Source organism: Callithrix jacchus, chromosome 20, assembly GCF_049354715.1.
Source record: "Callithrix jacchus isolate 240 chromosome 20, calJac240_pri, whole genome shotgun sequence".
Classification (NCBI taxonomy): Eukaryota; Metazoa; Chordata; class Mammalia; order Primates; family Cebidae; genus Callithrix; species Callithrix jacchus.
In genome coordinates, this window is record NC_133521.1 from 42,133,352 (window position 1) to 42,150,520 (window position 17,169).

At 48.4% G+C, this 17,169-nt stretch overlaps 1 protein-coding gene across 10 annotated transcripts in view; it reads right to left on the reverse strand.

The window, feature by feature from the left end:
• Positions 1 to 4,466: 4,466 nt before the first annotated feature.
• The window catches only part of MEAK7 (MTOR associated protein MEAK7), a 33,725-nt gene continuing 21,022 nt past the window's right edge, over positions 4,467 to 17,169 (reverse strand). For 5 of the 10 annotated variants that reach the window (XM_008986311.4, XM_078357886.1, XM_008986313.5 and 2 more), the window contains exons 5-8: positions 14,002 to 14,430; positions 10,048 to 10,166; positions 8,340 to 8,519; positions 4,467 to 7,862 (exon numbers count right to left, since the gene is read on the reverse strand). In XM_008986311.4, the coding sequence (XP_008984559.3) occupies positions 7,749 to 7,862; positions 8,340 to 8,519; positions 10,048 to 10,166; positions 14,002 to 14,430 (842 nt within the window). In that variant the 3' untranslated portion in view covers positions 4,467 to 7,748. Of the gene's footprint in view, positions 7,863 to 7,894; positions 8,242 to 8,339; positions 8,520 to 10,047; positions 10,167 to 14,001; positions 14,431 to 17,169 lie in introns of those variants that run through there. The other 5 variants (XM_078357885.1, XM_078357884.1, XM_078357882.1 and 2 more) reach the window with 3 other exon arrangements.

A 17,169-nucleotide genomic window follows, 5' to 3' on the forward strand; every position in this document is an offset into this window, starting at 1 on the left:
AAAAAGATATGAAACAGAAACCTTCTGGAGAATGAAGCTCTTCCCCGTCACTTGTAAGAAATATGTAAACAGTATGGTTTTGAGCAAGGCACCATGGGAAGCCCCGCCCACAAGAGACTGCACATTGGGCTGGGGCTCAGCAGCACCAGGGCAGAGGCACAGCAAAGTGGGGGCTGCCACTGCCAAGGTTCAAGTGGGTGCATGTTCCCCACTCGCCAGCATAGGCTGCTGCCACTGGCAGCAAGGTCACAGCACAACTGCTGTTACCTCCCATGCAAGCATTCCACCAGAGACCTGGGGAACTGCCCCTCCCCACCTACCACAGGAAATGCCCTCATACACCATCGAGGGACCTCAGAACAAGCCTGCCCAGCCAGAACACACAATCTGGACAACTAGGGACAGCCCAGCCAAGGCCACCGCTGTTGGGACCTGAGCACTCTTCCCAGACTACTAAGGTTGGGTTCACCCATCCTGCCACTACCTGTACTAGTTGGCATCCACCTGCATGTGCCATCTGTGGGCCTGGAGACTGGTCCACCCAGCCCATCATAGCTACCACCCACCACCAGCATACAGTACTAGGGACCTAGAGGGTCACCCTGCCATTCCCACTGCTATCTCCCTGCCACATTGGCTGCCCAGGGGCCCAAGAGCCCACGCACCCAGCCCACTGCTGCCACTTAGCATCCAAGCAAGCCATCCTCAACAAAACAGTGTCAAACTGAATCCAACAGCACATTTAAAAAAAAAAGGCCAGGTGTGGTGGCTCACACCTGTAATCCCAGCACTTTGGGAGGCCGAGACAGACAGATCACTTGAGGCCTGGAGTTCAAGACTAGCCTGGCCAACATGGTGAAACCCTATCTCTACTAAAAATACAAAAATTAGCAGGATGTGGTGGTGGGTGCTAGTAATCTCAGATACTCGGGAGGCTGAGGCATGAGAATCATTTGAACACAAGGCACAAGGGGCAGAGGTTGCAATAAGCTGAGATCATGCCACTGCACTCCAGCCTGGGTGACAGAGCAAGATTCCATCTCAAAAAGCAAAACAAACCAAAAATAATACACCATCATAAAGTGAGACTTATCTCAGTTATGCAAGGATGCTTCAACATGCAGAAAGTAGTGAGGTCACAGTAAAAAGGTCACAGCACAACTGCTGTTATGGGATACATAACGTTAATAACGTAACTCCATGGGATACATAACGTTAATAACATAACTCCATGGGATACATCACATTAATAGAATGAAGGACAAAAACCGTATTAGATATGATCAATTGGTAAACTGATGCAGAAAAAGCATTTAATAAAATATGACATTCCTTCCTGAGAAAAGCTTTCAGCAAACTAGACAGAAAGGACAGACCTCAACATAATAAAGACTATCTATGACAAACCTGCAGCTAATATCATCCTGAATGAAGAAAAGCTGAAAGCCTTTCCCTAAGAACTGCAACAAGACAAGGATGCCCACTTGTACCACTCCTATTCAACACAGTATTGGAAGTCCTGGCCAGAGCAATCGGGCAAGAGAAAGAAATAAAAGGGCTCCCAACTGGAAAAGAAGAATTCAAATGTCCCTTTTTGCTGATGATGATCTTATATCTAGAAAAACCTGCAGACTCTATCAAAACGTTTATAATCTCATAAATTCAGGAAAAGTTACAGGATGCAAAATCAACATAAAAAAGTCACTGTTTCTATATACCAACAATGGGATATCTGAGAAAGAATTCAAGATGACAACCCCATTAACAATTGTTATATATTTTTTTAAAAAACCCTATTGATCATCTTGTTTGTAAAAAAATTTTTTTTAATTAAATTTTTTAAAAACCTAGGAATAAATTTAACCAAGGAGGTAGATAAATGATCTATACAAGGAAAACTACAAAGCACTAATGAAAGACATTGACGAGGACACAAACGAATGGAAAACAGCCCAGGCTCGTCGGTCAGAACTAATACCATTAAAATGACCATACTGCCCAAAGCCACCCACACACTCAATGCAGTCCCTATCAAAGTATGTCATTCTTCACAAAATTCAAAAGAAATCCTAAAGTTTATATGGAACCGAAAAAGAACCCGAGTAGCCGAAGCAATCCTGAGCAAAAAGAACAAAATTGCAGGCATCACACCACCTAACTTCTAAACCTAACTTCTAGTTACAAGACTATGGTAACCAAAATAGCATGGTAATGGTTAAAAAAAAGAAAAGACATGTGGACTAATGGAACAGAACAGAGAAACCAGAAACAAGTCTGTGTATCTACAGCCAAACTGTGTTCAACAAAGGTGCCAAAAACATCCACTGGAGCAAGGACAGTCTATTCAATAGACGGTGCTGGGAAAACTGGGCATCCACACACAGAAGAATGAAACTGGACCCCTATCTCCCACCATATACAGAAACCAACTGCAGATGGATTACAGATTTAAATTTAAGACCCAAAACTATAAAACTACTCAAAGAAAACAGGGAAAATACTTCAGGAACCCAACAATTTAAAAATAAATAAGCCCATTAAAAAGTAGACAACAGACATGAACAGACATTTCTCAGAAGAAGACATACAATGGCCAAGAGCTATATATATATATAGATATATATGAGAAGAGCTCAATATCCCTATGTATCATACAACCCAGCAACCGCACTACTGAGTATTTATTCAAAGGAAATCAGTGTGTCAAAGGGATACCTGAGCACTCACCTTCTCTGCAGCACTATTCACAACAGCAAAGATATAGACACAACGGAATGTCCACCAATGGTTGAACAAAGAAAATGCAGCACATACCATCTCATGCCACTTGGCATGGTGATTATTAAAACGTTAAGAAACGAGATGCTGGTGAGGTTGTAGAGGGATATGAATGCTTTTCCACCATTGGTGGGAATGTAAATTAGTTCAACCATTGTTGAAGACCGTGTGGCAATTCCTCAAAGATCTAGACTCAGAAATACCATTTGACCCAGCAATCCCATTACGAGGTACATACCCAAAGGAATATACATCATCTTATTACAAAGATACATGCACACATATGTTCACTGCAACACTATTCACAGTAGCAAAGACATGGTATCAGCCTAAATGCCCATCAATGATAGGCTGGATAAAGAAAATGTGGCACATATATACCATGGAATACTATGCAGCTGTAAAAAAGAACAAGATCATGTCCCTCTTCTCACTTGTAAGTGGGAGCTGAACAATGAGAACACATGAATGCAGGGAAGGGAACCACACACTGGGGCCTGTTAGTGGTAGGATGGGGGAGGGAGAATATTGAGAAAAATTATGAATGAATGCTGGCTTAAAACCTAGGTGATGGGTGGATGGGTGCAGCAAACCACCATGGAACACATTCACCTATGTAACAAACCACATCCTGTACACGTACCCAATAACTTAAATTTTTTTAAAAAGAAAGAAAACGGGGTACATATATACCATGGAATACTATTTGGCCATAAAAAGTGAAATCACGTAATCTGCAGCAGCAATGGATGGAACTGGAGGTCAGTAAGTGAAAAAGCCAGATACAGAAAGTCAGTCTGCATGTTCTCACTGACGTGTGTCAGCTAAGAAAACAAGTGGACATCATGGACGCCGAGAAAAGAATGACAGATACTAGAGGATGGCAGGGACATACGGGTGGGAGAGAGGGACAAGAGATGTTAGTTAGTGCGTACAAACACAGTTAATAGAAGACACAAGTTCTCACGTTCCACAGCAGCGTGGGTGACTACAGCTGGCAGCAACACACGGGGGTTTCAGTCGCTACAAGAGAAGACTTGAAATGCTTGGGATGTGGAAATGATACTCAAGATGACGGATACCCCCAAATACCCTAACGTGATAGTTACACATTCTACGCGTGTAATGAACACGTGCACCCTGTAAGTATGTTAAATATGATGTATCAACAAAATAAATTACAGTTTTTGTCTATCAGGTTAAAAAAAAACATATTTTAATATAGTGTTGCTAAAAATACGGCAAACAGGCACTCCGGTATATTAAAGAGCATAAACTGAGCTCAAGAGGTTTCTTGGTTCATCCATATCTAGACAGAAGGCATTCACCTCTCAATCCAGCAGTTCCAAGAGTTGATCCCACCGACACCATCACACGAAGACATACATAAAGGACATTCACGACAGTGATGATTAGCTTCAAACAAAATGTTCCCCAGCTGGGGACGGTGCAATGCTAGGCCCGAGAGAGCATGTGTGTGGGTCAATCATGCGGTCCATAGACAAGAGGGAGGCACGTGGGTGGATACGGACCTCCCGTTACAAAAGAAAGCAAGGGACCCATCAGTGTGTAAAACACGGTAACACTCAGGTGTGCCCCAAGTCACAGGGAGACCTGAGTGATTTTTGCATCAGTGCCTTTACCTCTCAGGAGGAAAAACAGCTGGAGAAGAGGCAGGAGGATGACTGTTTTTTCAAGTTATATCCTTTTATCTTTTTATTCTAAACCAGATCTACAACTTTTTTTTAAAACATAGGGTCTTGCTCTGCTGCCCAGGCAGCAGTGCAGTGGCACAATCACAGCTCATAGCAGCCTCGACCTCCTAGGCTTAAACAATCCACCCATCTTAGCCTCCCAAGTAGCTGGAACCACAGGCACATGACACCACACCCTGCTAATTTTTGTATTTTTTTTTTTTTTTTTTTTTTTTGTAGAGACGGGTTTTTGCCATGTTGCCCAGACTGGTCTTGAACTCCTGGGCTCAAGCAATCTGCCTGCCTCAGCCTCCCAAAGTGTTGGGATTACAGGAGTGAGCCACCCCACCCAGCCTTTTTTTTTTTTTCCTTGAGATGGGATTTTGTTCTTGTCGCCCAGGCTGGAGTGCCATGGCATGATCTCGACTCACTGCAACCTCCACACCTCCCGGGTTCAAGAGATTCTCCTCCCTCAGCCTCCTGAGTAGCTGGGATTACAGGCATGAGCAACCACGCCTTGCTAATTTTGTACTTCCAGTAGACACAGGGTTTCTCCATATTGGTCAGACGAGTCTCAAACTTCTGACCTCAGGTAAGCCACCTGCCTCAGCCTCCCAAAGTGCTGGGATTACAGGCATGAGCCACTGTGCCCAGCCCCAGCCCTTTTTTTTAATTAAAAAATATGGTGGGGAAAAGAGTAATAGCTTGCAATGTGATGATTGTTTATAATAGTTTGCAATGTGGACAATATTTTTTAAAACCTCTTCTAGCACTTTCTAGGGCCCTGATAAGTGTTCACTTGGAGGGAGACCTCTGTCCTTAGAACCTAAATTCTCATTTGTTTCACAAAAGAACAAACTATCCGATTGTACAAACTAGAATTGCAAGTTTCTCAGAGCCAGGTAAGGTATTGTGAGGTCCACTGGTCCCATGCCCGCACATACCCTAAAAAGGTTCGTGTGGTCAGAGGCAGAACCATGCACCGAGAGAGGCCCACTGAGAGGGCTGCATCCCCAGGTCCCCAGCCTGGGCCAGTGCCCTCTTTCTCTAAGTTTGCTGTCTGGAAGCAGGTGCACCTGTGATCTGCGCTCTCGTCAGAACAAGCTTAGGGCAGAAAGCATGTGAGCAGACAGTGATAACCTCTGCAGCAGCCCAGGCAGAGGCAGCAAAGAGCAGTAGTCAAGGCACAGACACTGACAGACCTTTACCTGTTTTAACTTTTTAACTGAGGTGTCATAGTGGTTTAACAGTGAGGTATTTAATTGTATTTTTATAAAAAAAAAAAAAATTCCAGAACAAAGTGACAATAGGGACCTAATTCTTTAGACTTACGTAGAGATGTCTGAGATCCTAATGCTCTGTACCTGCTAACCTGTCAGGAAGAGCACAACATTCCCCACAAGCCATGAAAAACCAGCTAAGGAAAATCAAGCACGACTAAGTCCTTGTCTGCACCAGGCTCCTGCCCCTCCACATGCTGTCTGAGCACGCACTTTTCTTTTGAAGGCCGATTTACGAGGCCTTCTGCCTGAGTCAGGGGTATTGCTAATGGAAGGTCTGATGAAATTCCTTGTAGAAAATGCAGAACGTGCAAAATACAAACAGCTCAATTTACTAAATTACAAACAGCCCAATTTACTATGGCTTATAATCAAGGCAAACTATATAACAGAGGTCATATTTTCATCAGAGATGAAAAAGGTCAAAGCTTACGGCAAAAGACAAAAGGAAGAGGTATGTACCTCAGAGACAAGCTCGCAGTGCCTTTAAGTGGGGAATTCTCGTGGCCAACTGGTGACTCACCATGTGTTGTTTTCCAGACGTGGGTAGATGGCAGCTCTGCTGACCCAACAACCCACCTACGTGATCTTCCGCATTTCAGGATCACTGGAGCTTGTTTTAAAGTGAGTCTACACTGCTGAATTTCCCATTGCTGCATCTCCCTCGGGAGCAGACCTGGGTAAACGGCTGTACTGACGGCTGTGACTCAGGCACTGGTTCCCGGAGCTCCAGAACCCAGGCCAGCATGGAGACCCAGACGGCTGTGACTCAGCCACCGGTTCCCAGAGGTCTGGAACTCAGGCCAGTTACTCACCACTGATTTACGGGGTGGACCACTTATGTATTTATCAATCAAGCTCCCGAACTTGGGGCGCCCAGGGTCCCTCGCCTTGAAGTTAGCAAGACCACAGCTTTGCTTCTCTGCAGACAGATCTCCCAACTTCCCCATCTGATCATGACACAGATTGATTTAAAAGCAGCAGAGAGGTTGGGTGCAGTGGCTCACACCTGTAATCCCAGCACTTTGGGAGACCAAGGAGGGTGGATCACCCGAGGTCAGGAGTTTGAGACCAGCCTGGCCAACATGGCAAAAATCCGTCTCTACTGAAAATAGATAAAAATTAGCCAGGCATGGTGGTGCGTGCCTGTAATCCCAGCTACTGGGGGGCTGAGGCAGGAGGATCACTTGAAACTGGGAGGTAGAGGTTACAGCGTGTCACTGTACTCCATCCTGGGCAACAGAGCGAGATGCCATCTCAAAAAAAAAAAAAAATGGTGGAAAGAAAAGCAGGCTGAGAGAACTGGGCGTGGAACCTTAATTACAAACACCTTCTGAGGACTCATGCCAGCACCAAACCATGTTACCTCAAAGTCTCCCACCTCCATTTCCCCATTTTAAACAGTTCATGCTTTTAAATACAGAACTCCCATGCCCTTGGAAGCTGTCCCTAGAAAGCGCTGAGATTCTCATCCAGATGCCTCTGTCCCTTACCCGTCACAACAGACCATCAGGGCCCCTTCTAACAGGGATGGCCTGAGTGAGGCTATATGAACCCTAGTGGGAGGAACCCCCTCCTCCATAGAGAGAAGTTTCGCTCCCAACAAATGCTAATGCCAGCAGAATTCCCTAATCCCAGCAGAATTCCCTAATGCCAGCAGGGGGTCTGAAAGGTCTCAGCTGCTTAGGATTTCATTGGCAGAAATGAACAAAGCATAAGATTCAGTTACTAATTTGACACGTAAGATTTCTGGGAGAGGTCCTGAGAGTGACCCTGTATGGCAAGAACGAACATAAACATCCATTTCTGGGAGATAAACCCATCAGTCAGGACATGGCTTCAGAGGGCATTTTCTTGGCACATCTGGGACTACTTGGTTATGACCTGGATGGCTCTCTATTGCAGTTAAACCATGGGGGAAGGAAGAGGGACCGCAGGCAGTGCCCTCTACCCAGAAGAATCCAGATTCTGGTTCCAAGAAGGCTCAGGCGGCTCCTCACTCATCATCCAGGACTTCCCGGAGCCCTTCACTGTGTCGCGACCGCCCACTAATCTCCAGCAGGGCCTGGGCCTCGGGGTCTGCATCCAGGATGCTCTTGTTGCCCTTGGCCTTGAAAAGAGAAGAAAGGTTGGGTGTGTTCTGTGATGGCCCCAACAGGCAGCGGCTTCCTGCTCGTTTTCCAGCCTTCTTGGACTCTGGTTCCCCAAGACCCCTCCCACTCTGGGATTCAATGGTTGGGTGGGTAGAAGGTGTTACAGGAGGGTCAGGGGCCAACAGCAACTCAGGTGTGGAACCAGGGAAGGAGAAAGAACCCCAGACCTTTCTCCTCTTGCAGATGGGCAGAGAGAATGAAGAACCCTCTGGGCTCACGTTTGAGGATGCCCCACTTCCCAGGGCTGCTCCAGTAAGCCACCCAGGAATCCCAGCCATGCATCTCCCGGGATCCAAGCCAGCACCAGCTGCCAGGATCAAATTTGGGATAAACTATCTGCAGGCAGAAGAGTAAAGCGGGTAATGGCAAGAAAATGCAGAAAGGCCCCCAGGCTCAAGGTGCCATCATGGGATGGAGAGGATGGCGCCACTCACCATCTGCGCCTCCGAGGGGTCTCCGACTGCCCACACCTCCATCTTATCAAACTGGAAGTTCTCCTGGGCCGACAGCTGCGGGCTGTTGTATGTGGTACACGTGGGCTTGGCTCTGCTGTGTCCTTTCCCGAAATCAACATCCACCCAAAGCCCAAAGTAATTGTGCTGCCCCCCCATGCCCTGTGAAGGAAGCCAGGACAGAGAACAGCATCAGCAACTCCTCAGGTCTGCGACATCAAATACCATGAGCCAGCCTCTCATCTTGAGTGCCAGCTAAGACAGGGCGGGTGAGTGGTGAATGCAATCATCTTGTTTTCCCTAACTGTAAAATATATCAATTGCTGCCATTTACGTATCCCATGCCAAGTCACTACCACAGTCATCCATGGCTCCAGACGCCCACCCCATGGCTCTTTCTCAAGAGGCTTTGCTGGCTGCAAGCCCAAGTGACGCCAGAGAATTAAACATATTAAGTATATAAATACAGAAAGAGACCTCTAGGGCCCAGAGCCCTGCCCAGTTAAGATAAGGGGAGAGGCAGACACAGAAACTGACATGGCAAACCCCGTGTCGGGGCCCAGTGCCCCCCACTTCCGGGCAGCGATCCTCATCCTAAGACAGCCTGGGAAACTCAGCTCCGAGCGTGTGGCTTACAGGATGCAGAGGCAGACCCAGAGGCGGACGCAAACCCCTGTGCCTTTCACCCCCAGTCACACACCTGGGCTCTGAGCTGTCCAACCTTGCGCCACCCAGAACCTCCTCTGGTCCCTGGTAGGCCTGGAACACCTGGCACACCCTGGTTCTGACTTTGGGCAAAAAAAGACCCGAGCACACTGTGTGGAGTTGACACTCAGAGCTGCTCTGTCCCTTGGGGTCAATGACAAGTGATGACCAGGGCCTGCTGGGTGCTGCCTGTGAGGCTGGCACCCTCGCTCCAGCCGCCACCAGACTGCCCTTTCCAGAAGGTGCCAGGTGTTCTAGGTGGTCTGGCCACACCCCTCCCTCTCCCCAGCGTGGTGGTGTGTTGAGCCTGGGAAAGACACTGGTCCCTTTAGCGGACCAAGGGGGGACCAGCCTTCTCTGCCCTCAGCTCTGTACACAGAGCTAGATTTTCCCAACAAGAGCTTTTCATCAAGCAGCAGAGGAAAGGAGCTGGCAGGAGCAAGCTGAGCCTCGGCATGAATGCTCCCGCAGCTCCTGCCCTCAGCCCTGCCTGGACCGTGTTCACCCTGCTCCCTGCACCTGGCCTAGGTTTCCCCCACTTCCCCTTCTTCCTGTGACAAGTCACCAAGCTGAAGTGAGGACTGGACAGGAGCCATGGTCACCCCCACTGGGGCCTCACATGCTGTCTCATGAGCTGCTAGCTGTCCAATCCCCACAGTCCCGTCCCCCATGGTCCAGTACTCCTAGGTATGTAGGTATGAGGCAGGCCAGCAATGCCCCTGGACAGGTTATCCCTAGCCACAGGGGCCACAAACCAGTCATCTGAGGGCCAGAAAAATGGGCCAAGTGTGCCATCTGCACACAAAGCACTGAGAAGCCCCAGCAGAGGCCACGTTCTTCTGGAGGCAGAAGGACGTGTACATGGCACGTGTGAGGAGCTGAATGCCATGTGCTCTGCCCTGATCCATGGAGCTGAGCCTCAGGGTCAACAGCTTCATGGGGGTACATCACCAAGGCGAGACCAGCATGCTCTGCCCAGCCTCACCAGTCCGTTTGGGATCGTCTGCTGTCCATGGTTCAAGTACATGTAGTGGTCGTTGTAGCCCGTGTGTGTGTACACGGCCATGCTGGGGCAGATGGAGAACAGGAAGCATCTGTTGTCCCCTGAAAGTGACCAGAGAGCAAAACAAACGGGATCGGTGTCCGAGTTGGGCCCAGAGAGCCGGAAATGCTGGTGAGCTGCAGCTCAGAAGCAACGTGGCCAAGACCCCTCACCCATGTCCAGGTGTCAGCAGACCAGGGGTTAGGACAAGCTGCTGGGGACCCAGGTAGATGAACAGGGGGTGCGGGGATTAGAGGACAGCTAATAAGGAATGGGACATCGTTTAGCTCTGGCCAGAGGAGCAGAGATCAGAACTGCCCTTTCCAGAGGTGCCAGGTGTTCTAGGTGGTCTGGCCACACCTCTCCCTCTTCCCAGGGTGTCTGCTGTAATCAGTTAAGGCTAGCCAAGCACATACAAGCCTGAAAGAAACAGCTTCCTTTAGCTTAAGAGTGAAGGGCAAGCGGTCACTCCACAGAGCCTACCCGAGCAGGCGGGTGACACTGCATAGGGCTGTCCCCAGCCTGAAACAATGTAGCATGCCCCGGGGGCACAGCCTGGGAAAGGTGCTTGTCTACCCTCGCCCACACGTGTGAGCCGCGCACATAGGCCATTAAAAGACAAGTACCAGTCAAAACTCCGGAAACTATGGGGTCCTCAGTCTCAGAGACTCCTTCACTCCATAAGTACCTCAGCACTAAGGAGAAGGCTGGAGGCCAGGCCTCGCCCTCAGGGAGCTCCCAGCAGGGGGGCGCTTCCCTCCAAGTTTTGAGGACTTAGCCAGAAGGGCTGCCTGCCTCGACACCAGCATGCACAACTGTCACAACAACCAGAAAAGGCTGCAGAGAAGCAAGCTCGTGGGAATTTGGGATTGGGCTACTCATCAGGTGGGAGAGAAGTCACAGGAAGCAAACTGGGGGCACAATGCAGGAACGCAGATCAGAAGAGGGCACCCACACCCAAAGGCCGGAAGAGGACAGCGGCCTGAGCAAGCCAGCAGGGCCCGTAGAGTGCAGGCTGACGACACCCCCGGCCTCCAATCCAGACAGATCCCTGGGGAGCCTCTGCCATCAGGGAGGCTTCTGGGAGGCCACTTCGAAGGTCAAGAGGAGGCCCTGAAACAGAGCTGGTTGGGGCAAGAGCCCCATGGAGAAGGGATCCCTGAGGACAAGGTGCGGGACAGGTAGGGACAGCGGGGCTTGAGAGCGTCAGGTGCAGGAAGGAGGGCCATTAGGCTAGAAAGTTCCACCGGAACCAGGTAAGAGAAGGGCTTGACTCTGGGCTACAGACTCAGGCTGTGGCTTCACTGGGCTTCAGCAGCCCCAGTGGGTCGAGGGCAGGTTTAGACACCACCGTGAATGGCTCGGTCATAACTGACTGCACTGACCCCGCCCCACCCTCCCGTACTGGACTTCAGACAGGTGGCCCTTTGCTTTGTAATTCTAAGCCTGTTATGCTTTGAAGCAAGGTCACAGGGCCACAGAGTTTAGGCCTTGGCTGTGATGGGTCCAGATTCTAGTCCACCCCCAGGGCTGTTCTCCATAGGGAAGGCCAGGTGGGGGAAGCATCATTCCCCAGGATACAGGGCAACGACCTGAGGAGTTAGGATTATCTACAAAAAAAAATAGTCACGCCCACAGTAAGCGCTCCTATCTCATTCCGGTAAAACAATACTCAACCATGCCGCCCTCGCCACCTGGCGCCCAGCTGCTGAGTAGCTGCCTGCCCACACAGCATGGTTTTGTATAATTCTGGGGAACTGAGGCCCAGAAAATTAAACAGTCATCTTGCCCAGGGTCAGAGCTAGGACTCAAAACCCTGTGTTCAATCCAAAGCCGTGGGCCTTTTCAACTACTGCACAGAAAACACAAGCAAAAAGGTTCTAAGTATAATACATTCTTCTTTCCTCAAATAAAAATACTCTGATGAAAACATTCCTTTAAAAATCTTGACAAAGCCACATCACCCTGCAGTGAACAGTCCTCTGTACTCAAGGAGGGAGCCGCCCTCCCCAGCATTTGCTTTCACTGTTTGCCCCACAGCAATTAAATCACTTCAAGTCTCAGACTTTACAGGTCACTATTTCCAGGACAAGTGGACAGCACCCTCTCTGAACTTGACCCAAAGTCCATGGATTTGTACCTGCGTGGTGTAAGGCTGCCCTCTGCTGTTATTTCATGAGTATGGACACAAATAACCTCAGGTTTGAAAACTTGGCCACTGTCTTTTTTCCACATGCTCAGGAAGATTAAGCCTGCTTGTTAATAAAACATGAAGAATCCATCTGAAATTAACAGGAAAGGCTCTGAAGGTAGCGACAGCTTTAACTTGATCATGATGCTCAGGGTTTTTTCATATCCTACAGCTGAGCCTTCGGCCAGGCAACAAGGCAGAGCGACATGTCATTTCCCCAGAGCCTGAGGCTGGTGGGCACATGCCCCATGCCCGTGACACGGAGGCAGGGAGAGCTGGGTGTACAGAAGACAGTGGCCATGGCAAGGCTGAGGCTGCTATCTCTAGAAAGGCCCACTGCAGGGCTGGCCCTGGACTTGCACCCGGAAGCTTTGATTTGGGGAAGGTTCCCAACATTCCCAGAACTAAGATAAAGATCTAGAACATCCTGAAACCTAGAAATAAATCAAACCCTAGAAACAATGGGATCTAGGAGACAGAGGCAGCCAACCCCTACTCGATGATCCCTCCTACCTGTCCCAGCCAGTTGCCACCCAGCCTCTGCTAAAAGCTCTCCCGCAATGGCAGTGCCACCTGGACACACTTCCTGGCATCCAGAACCTCTGCCTGGTAGAGACGATGACGATTCCAGAGGTGTGGGGTAAGATACAGGATGTACAGGGCGAAGGCAAACCCTGGGGATGGTGGCCCAACCTCGAGTACGGAGGACAGCCCACTGATGGGCGGTGCATCTAAACACTTCAAAAACTTATTATTTATTTATTTAGAGACAGAGTCTTGCTCTGCTGCCCAGGCTGGAGTGCAGTAGCACCATCTACACTTACTGCAACCTCCATCTCCCAGGTTCAAGCGATTCTCATGCCTCAGCCACCCAAGTAGCTGGGATTACAGGCATGCGCCACCATGTCCAACTAATTCTTGTACTTTCAGTAGAGACGGAGTTTCACCACATTAGCCAGGCTGGTCTCAAACACCTGACCTCAAGTGATCCACCTGACTTGCCCTCCCTAAGTGCTGTGATCACAGGCTTGAGCCATGGCGCCCAATCTTATTTTTTTTTAAAGACAGAGATGAGGTCTCGCTATGTTACCCATGCTAGTCTCAAACTCCTGGGCTCGAGTGGTCCCTCAGCCATGGCCTCCCAAAATGCTAGGATTCCAGGTGTGAGCCACTGCGCCTGGCCTATGTTTGTAAATGTTTTTCAATAACCATTTTCATCAGAGTATCCTTCCTTGATGGAAGAAGAATTTACTTAGAACCTTTTACCCAGTGCATTCAAGATCATGCAGAAAGCTTCCAAAATCCAACCAGCAAACACCAGTTGGGGCGGGAGCAGGGGCAGGGGTGGGGGTTGGGGGCGAGGGCAGAAAGCCCAGGGAAAGAAAATGTCCGATCTGAACCAATCAGCATCTCCTGGACCCTTCCCCACAAGGCATCTTCTCCCGCCCCCTAAAGACCTGGTGCCGTGTAATAACAGGGCCTGTGTTCTCACCTGAAAACTGGGAGTCACAAGTCCTGTCCTGAAGAACTATGATGCCATAACCACCACAAAGAAGCATCACATTTTCCTATTGCCCCAAATGTGTCTAGAGAAACACTTGGAGAGGATGGGAGAACTCTATTTAGCAGCCCCACCCTCTCCCTTTCTCCAGAGCTCTTTTGCCCATGCTGAGCCACCCCTAGAGGTTCAGGTCACCAAGTCTTACCTTGAAACTGAGGCTTAACCTCCCAGGAGCAGGAGGCAAATCCACCGAACACGTGCTTGTCATGGTCCTCGAGGACAGCCACACAGGGCCCCCGGTGAGTGATGTGGCCACAGAGCTGGGAGAAGCTGTGTCCGTGGAGCTCGGATGCAAAGAGCAGGCGCCAGCGGTGCTGCTGCTCCCGAGGCAGGTGGGCATTGATGTACACGACAGAGAGGACGTCCAGGATGCTCTCAAAATGCCTGCCCTGGTCCACTTGACGCTCGGGAATCAGGGTAGTCAGATCAAGGGATGAGTTCAGGACGAGAAGACCCTTGCGAATGACCACACTCAGAAATGTGGCCACGTGGGGGACCCTGAACACCCAGTCCTCGATCACAGCTCGGTCACAGTCACAGTCCAGCCACCGGGGCCCCAGAAGCCTCTCGCCATCTAGGGGAAGGGGACAGTCAGCATGAGTGGGGCTGCTCCCGTATAGTTACTATCTAAACCCTCACTGACCAGTGTGGGAGTCGTGAGCCATGCACAACTACTGACCACAGAAAACGGGGCTCGTTTGAATTGAGATGTGCTCTAAGTGTAGAAGGGTCACCTGATTTCAAAGACTTGGTATGAAAAAAAGAATTTAAAGTAATCTCCATGTTTAAAAATTCATTACCTTTCAAAACTGTATTTAGGACGCATTAGACTCCCTTTCCCGTTTCTTTTACTCTTTTAATGTGGTTTCTAGAAAAGTGAAAATTTCACACAAGCCTTGCTTTATCCATTGGCCAGCACTGATCTAAACAATCTGACTTCAGCATTTTTCTCTGTTCTCCAAGCAGCATCTCAGAGGCCCTCGAGAGAGCAGTGCCCTGGCAATGGGGCTGGAATGGACACCCGAGCTATCCCTGGGGCCACTCATCAGCGGGTATCTGTCCTGCTGAGGCCACTGGAAGCGCACTGTTCCCAGCCAGTCAGGGGGCTGGCAGGCACTCACTGGGACTCCTGTAGTTTATCTGGGAAGAACAGGTCTCATTCACCACTAACCACGCTTCATCATGCAGCTCTTTGGAGCCTATTTTCCATCCCTCGCTCACTAAGAGTAGGGGTGACGGGTAAGAGCGTAGGAGCACACAGCCAGGATCCCAACAGCCTGGATGCACACCCAGGCTCAGGAACGGCATGACCTTGGCAAGGTCTTCGCCTCTCCGTGCCTCAGTTTCCTCAGGTGTAAAATGGAGGTAGGCCCAGAACCTGCCCCACGTTGTTATTCTAAGGACCAGAGGAGCTTTTCCATTTTCAGCTCTTGAGGACACAAGGTCTCCATTTATAGCTGTCAGAATTCCCAACCTAGGGGAAATCTGAATCTCAGCTGATACCACCTTTTGTCTAACCTAGGCCCATTTTACTAAGCAGGAAAGGTAAAACCACTTCCCAACTGATATTTTGAAACTCCTATTGTTTCTATTGATTTTTCAATCAGTTTCTTTTTTTTTTTTTGAGACGGAGTTTCACTCGTTACCCAGGCTGGAGTGCAATGGCGCGATCTCGGCTCACTGCAACCTCTGCCTCCTGGGTTCAGGCAATTCTCCTGCCTCAGCCTCCTTAGTAGCTGGGATTACAGGCACGCGCCACCATGCCCAGCTAATTTTTTGTATTTTTAGTAGAGATGGGGTTTCACCATGTTGACCAGGATGGTCTCGATCTCTTGACCTCGTGATCCACCCGCCTCGGCCTCCCAAAGTGCTGGGATTACAGGCATGAGCCATTTTTCATTACCTATATACTGCTGGAAATCTTAAGGATAATTTTAATCACCTGAATTAACTTTCTCTACTTCAATGACAACTTCAATTTCTATTTTCATTATTCTTCTTTAAAGCATACTAGACCGACGAACACTCTACCCATAGACGAATTACTGATACTGACTTTTAAAATTCCTTCCAAGTTCCAAATACCTCATCTGAATTAATTTCTGAAATATAAACTATTTTCAAGCTGTACTTTAAAATCTGGCATTAAAACAAAAGAGTAACACATTTATAAAGTCAGTCTGCTTTGCAAAGTGATTTGCCATAAGGATTTTTTTTAAATCCCAAGTAAATTTAAACATACACTGCTTCTCACCCACCAACGGCAGAATACACATGCTTCTCAAATGTGCTTTAAGCATTACCCAGAAGTGACCATATTAGAGGCCATAAGTGATGCATCAAGACATTTCAAATGACTGAAATCGTACATCATGAAATGAAATTAAAAATCATTTGCTAGAAGGCAATTTGAGGAATTCCCAGGCATGGAGAATTTAAATAACACACTTTTACACAGCCAATAGGCCAAAGGAAAAAATCCTAAGGGATGACAGAAAATATTGAGATCAATGAAAATAAAAATATAACCTTCCAAAACTTAACGGCATGCAGCTGAGGCAGCGCTGAAAGGGAAATGTGCAACTGCAGATGCTTATTTGAAAAAGAAGATCTCAAATCAATAACCTAACAGTCTACCTTAAACTAGAAAAAGACCAAACAAATTTAAAGCGAACAGAAGGAAGAAAATCAAAGCTAGGGCCAAACAAACCAGAAACTAGAAAGACAACAGAAAAAGTAATGAAACTAAAAACTGGCTCCTCGAAAAGAACCAACAAAAATATGAAAAACTTGGCTAGGGATGGTGGCTCACGCCTGTAATCCCAGCACTTTGGGAGGCCGAGGCAGGTGGACCACGAGGTCAAGAGATCGAGACCATCCTGGTCAACATGGTGAAACCCCGCCTCTACTAAAGATACAAAAAATTAGCTGGGCACGGTGGCGCGTGCCTGTAGTCCCAGCTACTCAGGAGGCTGAGGCAGGAGAATTGCCTGAACCCAGGAGGTGGAGGTTGTGGTGAGCCGAGATCGTGCCATTGCACTCCAGCCTGGGTAACAACAGCAAAACTCCGTCTCAAAAAAAAAAAAAGAAAAGAAAAAAGAAATATATATATATATGAAAAACTTTTAGCCAAACTCAGAGGAGAAAGGGACAAGACACAAATTATTCAAATCAGTAATGGAAGTGGGGACATCACTGCTGCTTTTGGGAAAATAAGGATTATTTTAAAATATGGCAACAAACTAGAAAACCGAGGAGGTTTGAGGGCTCACGGTTTCTGGTTTCAAAGCTTTACTACGCAGCTACAGTAACA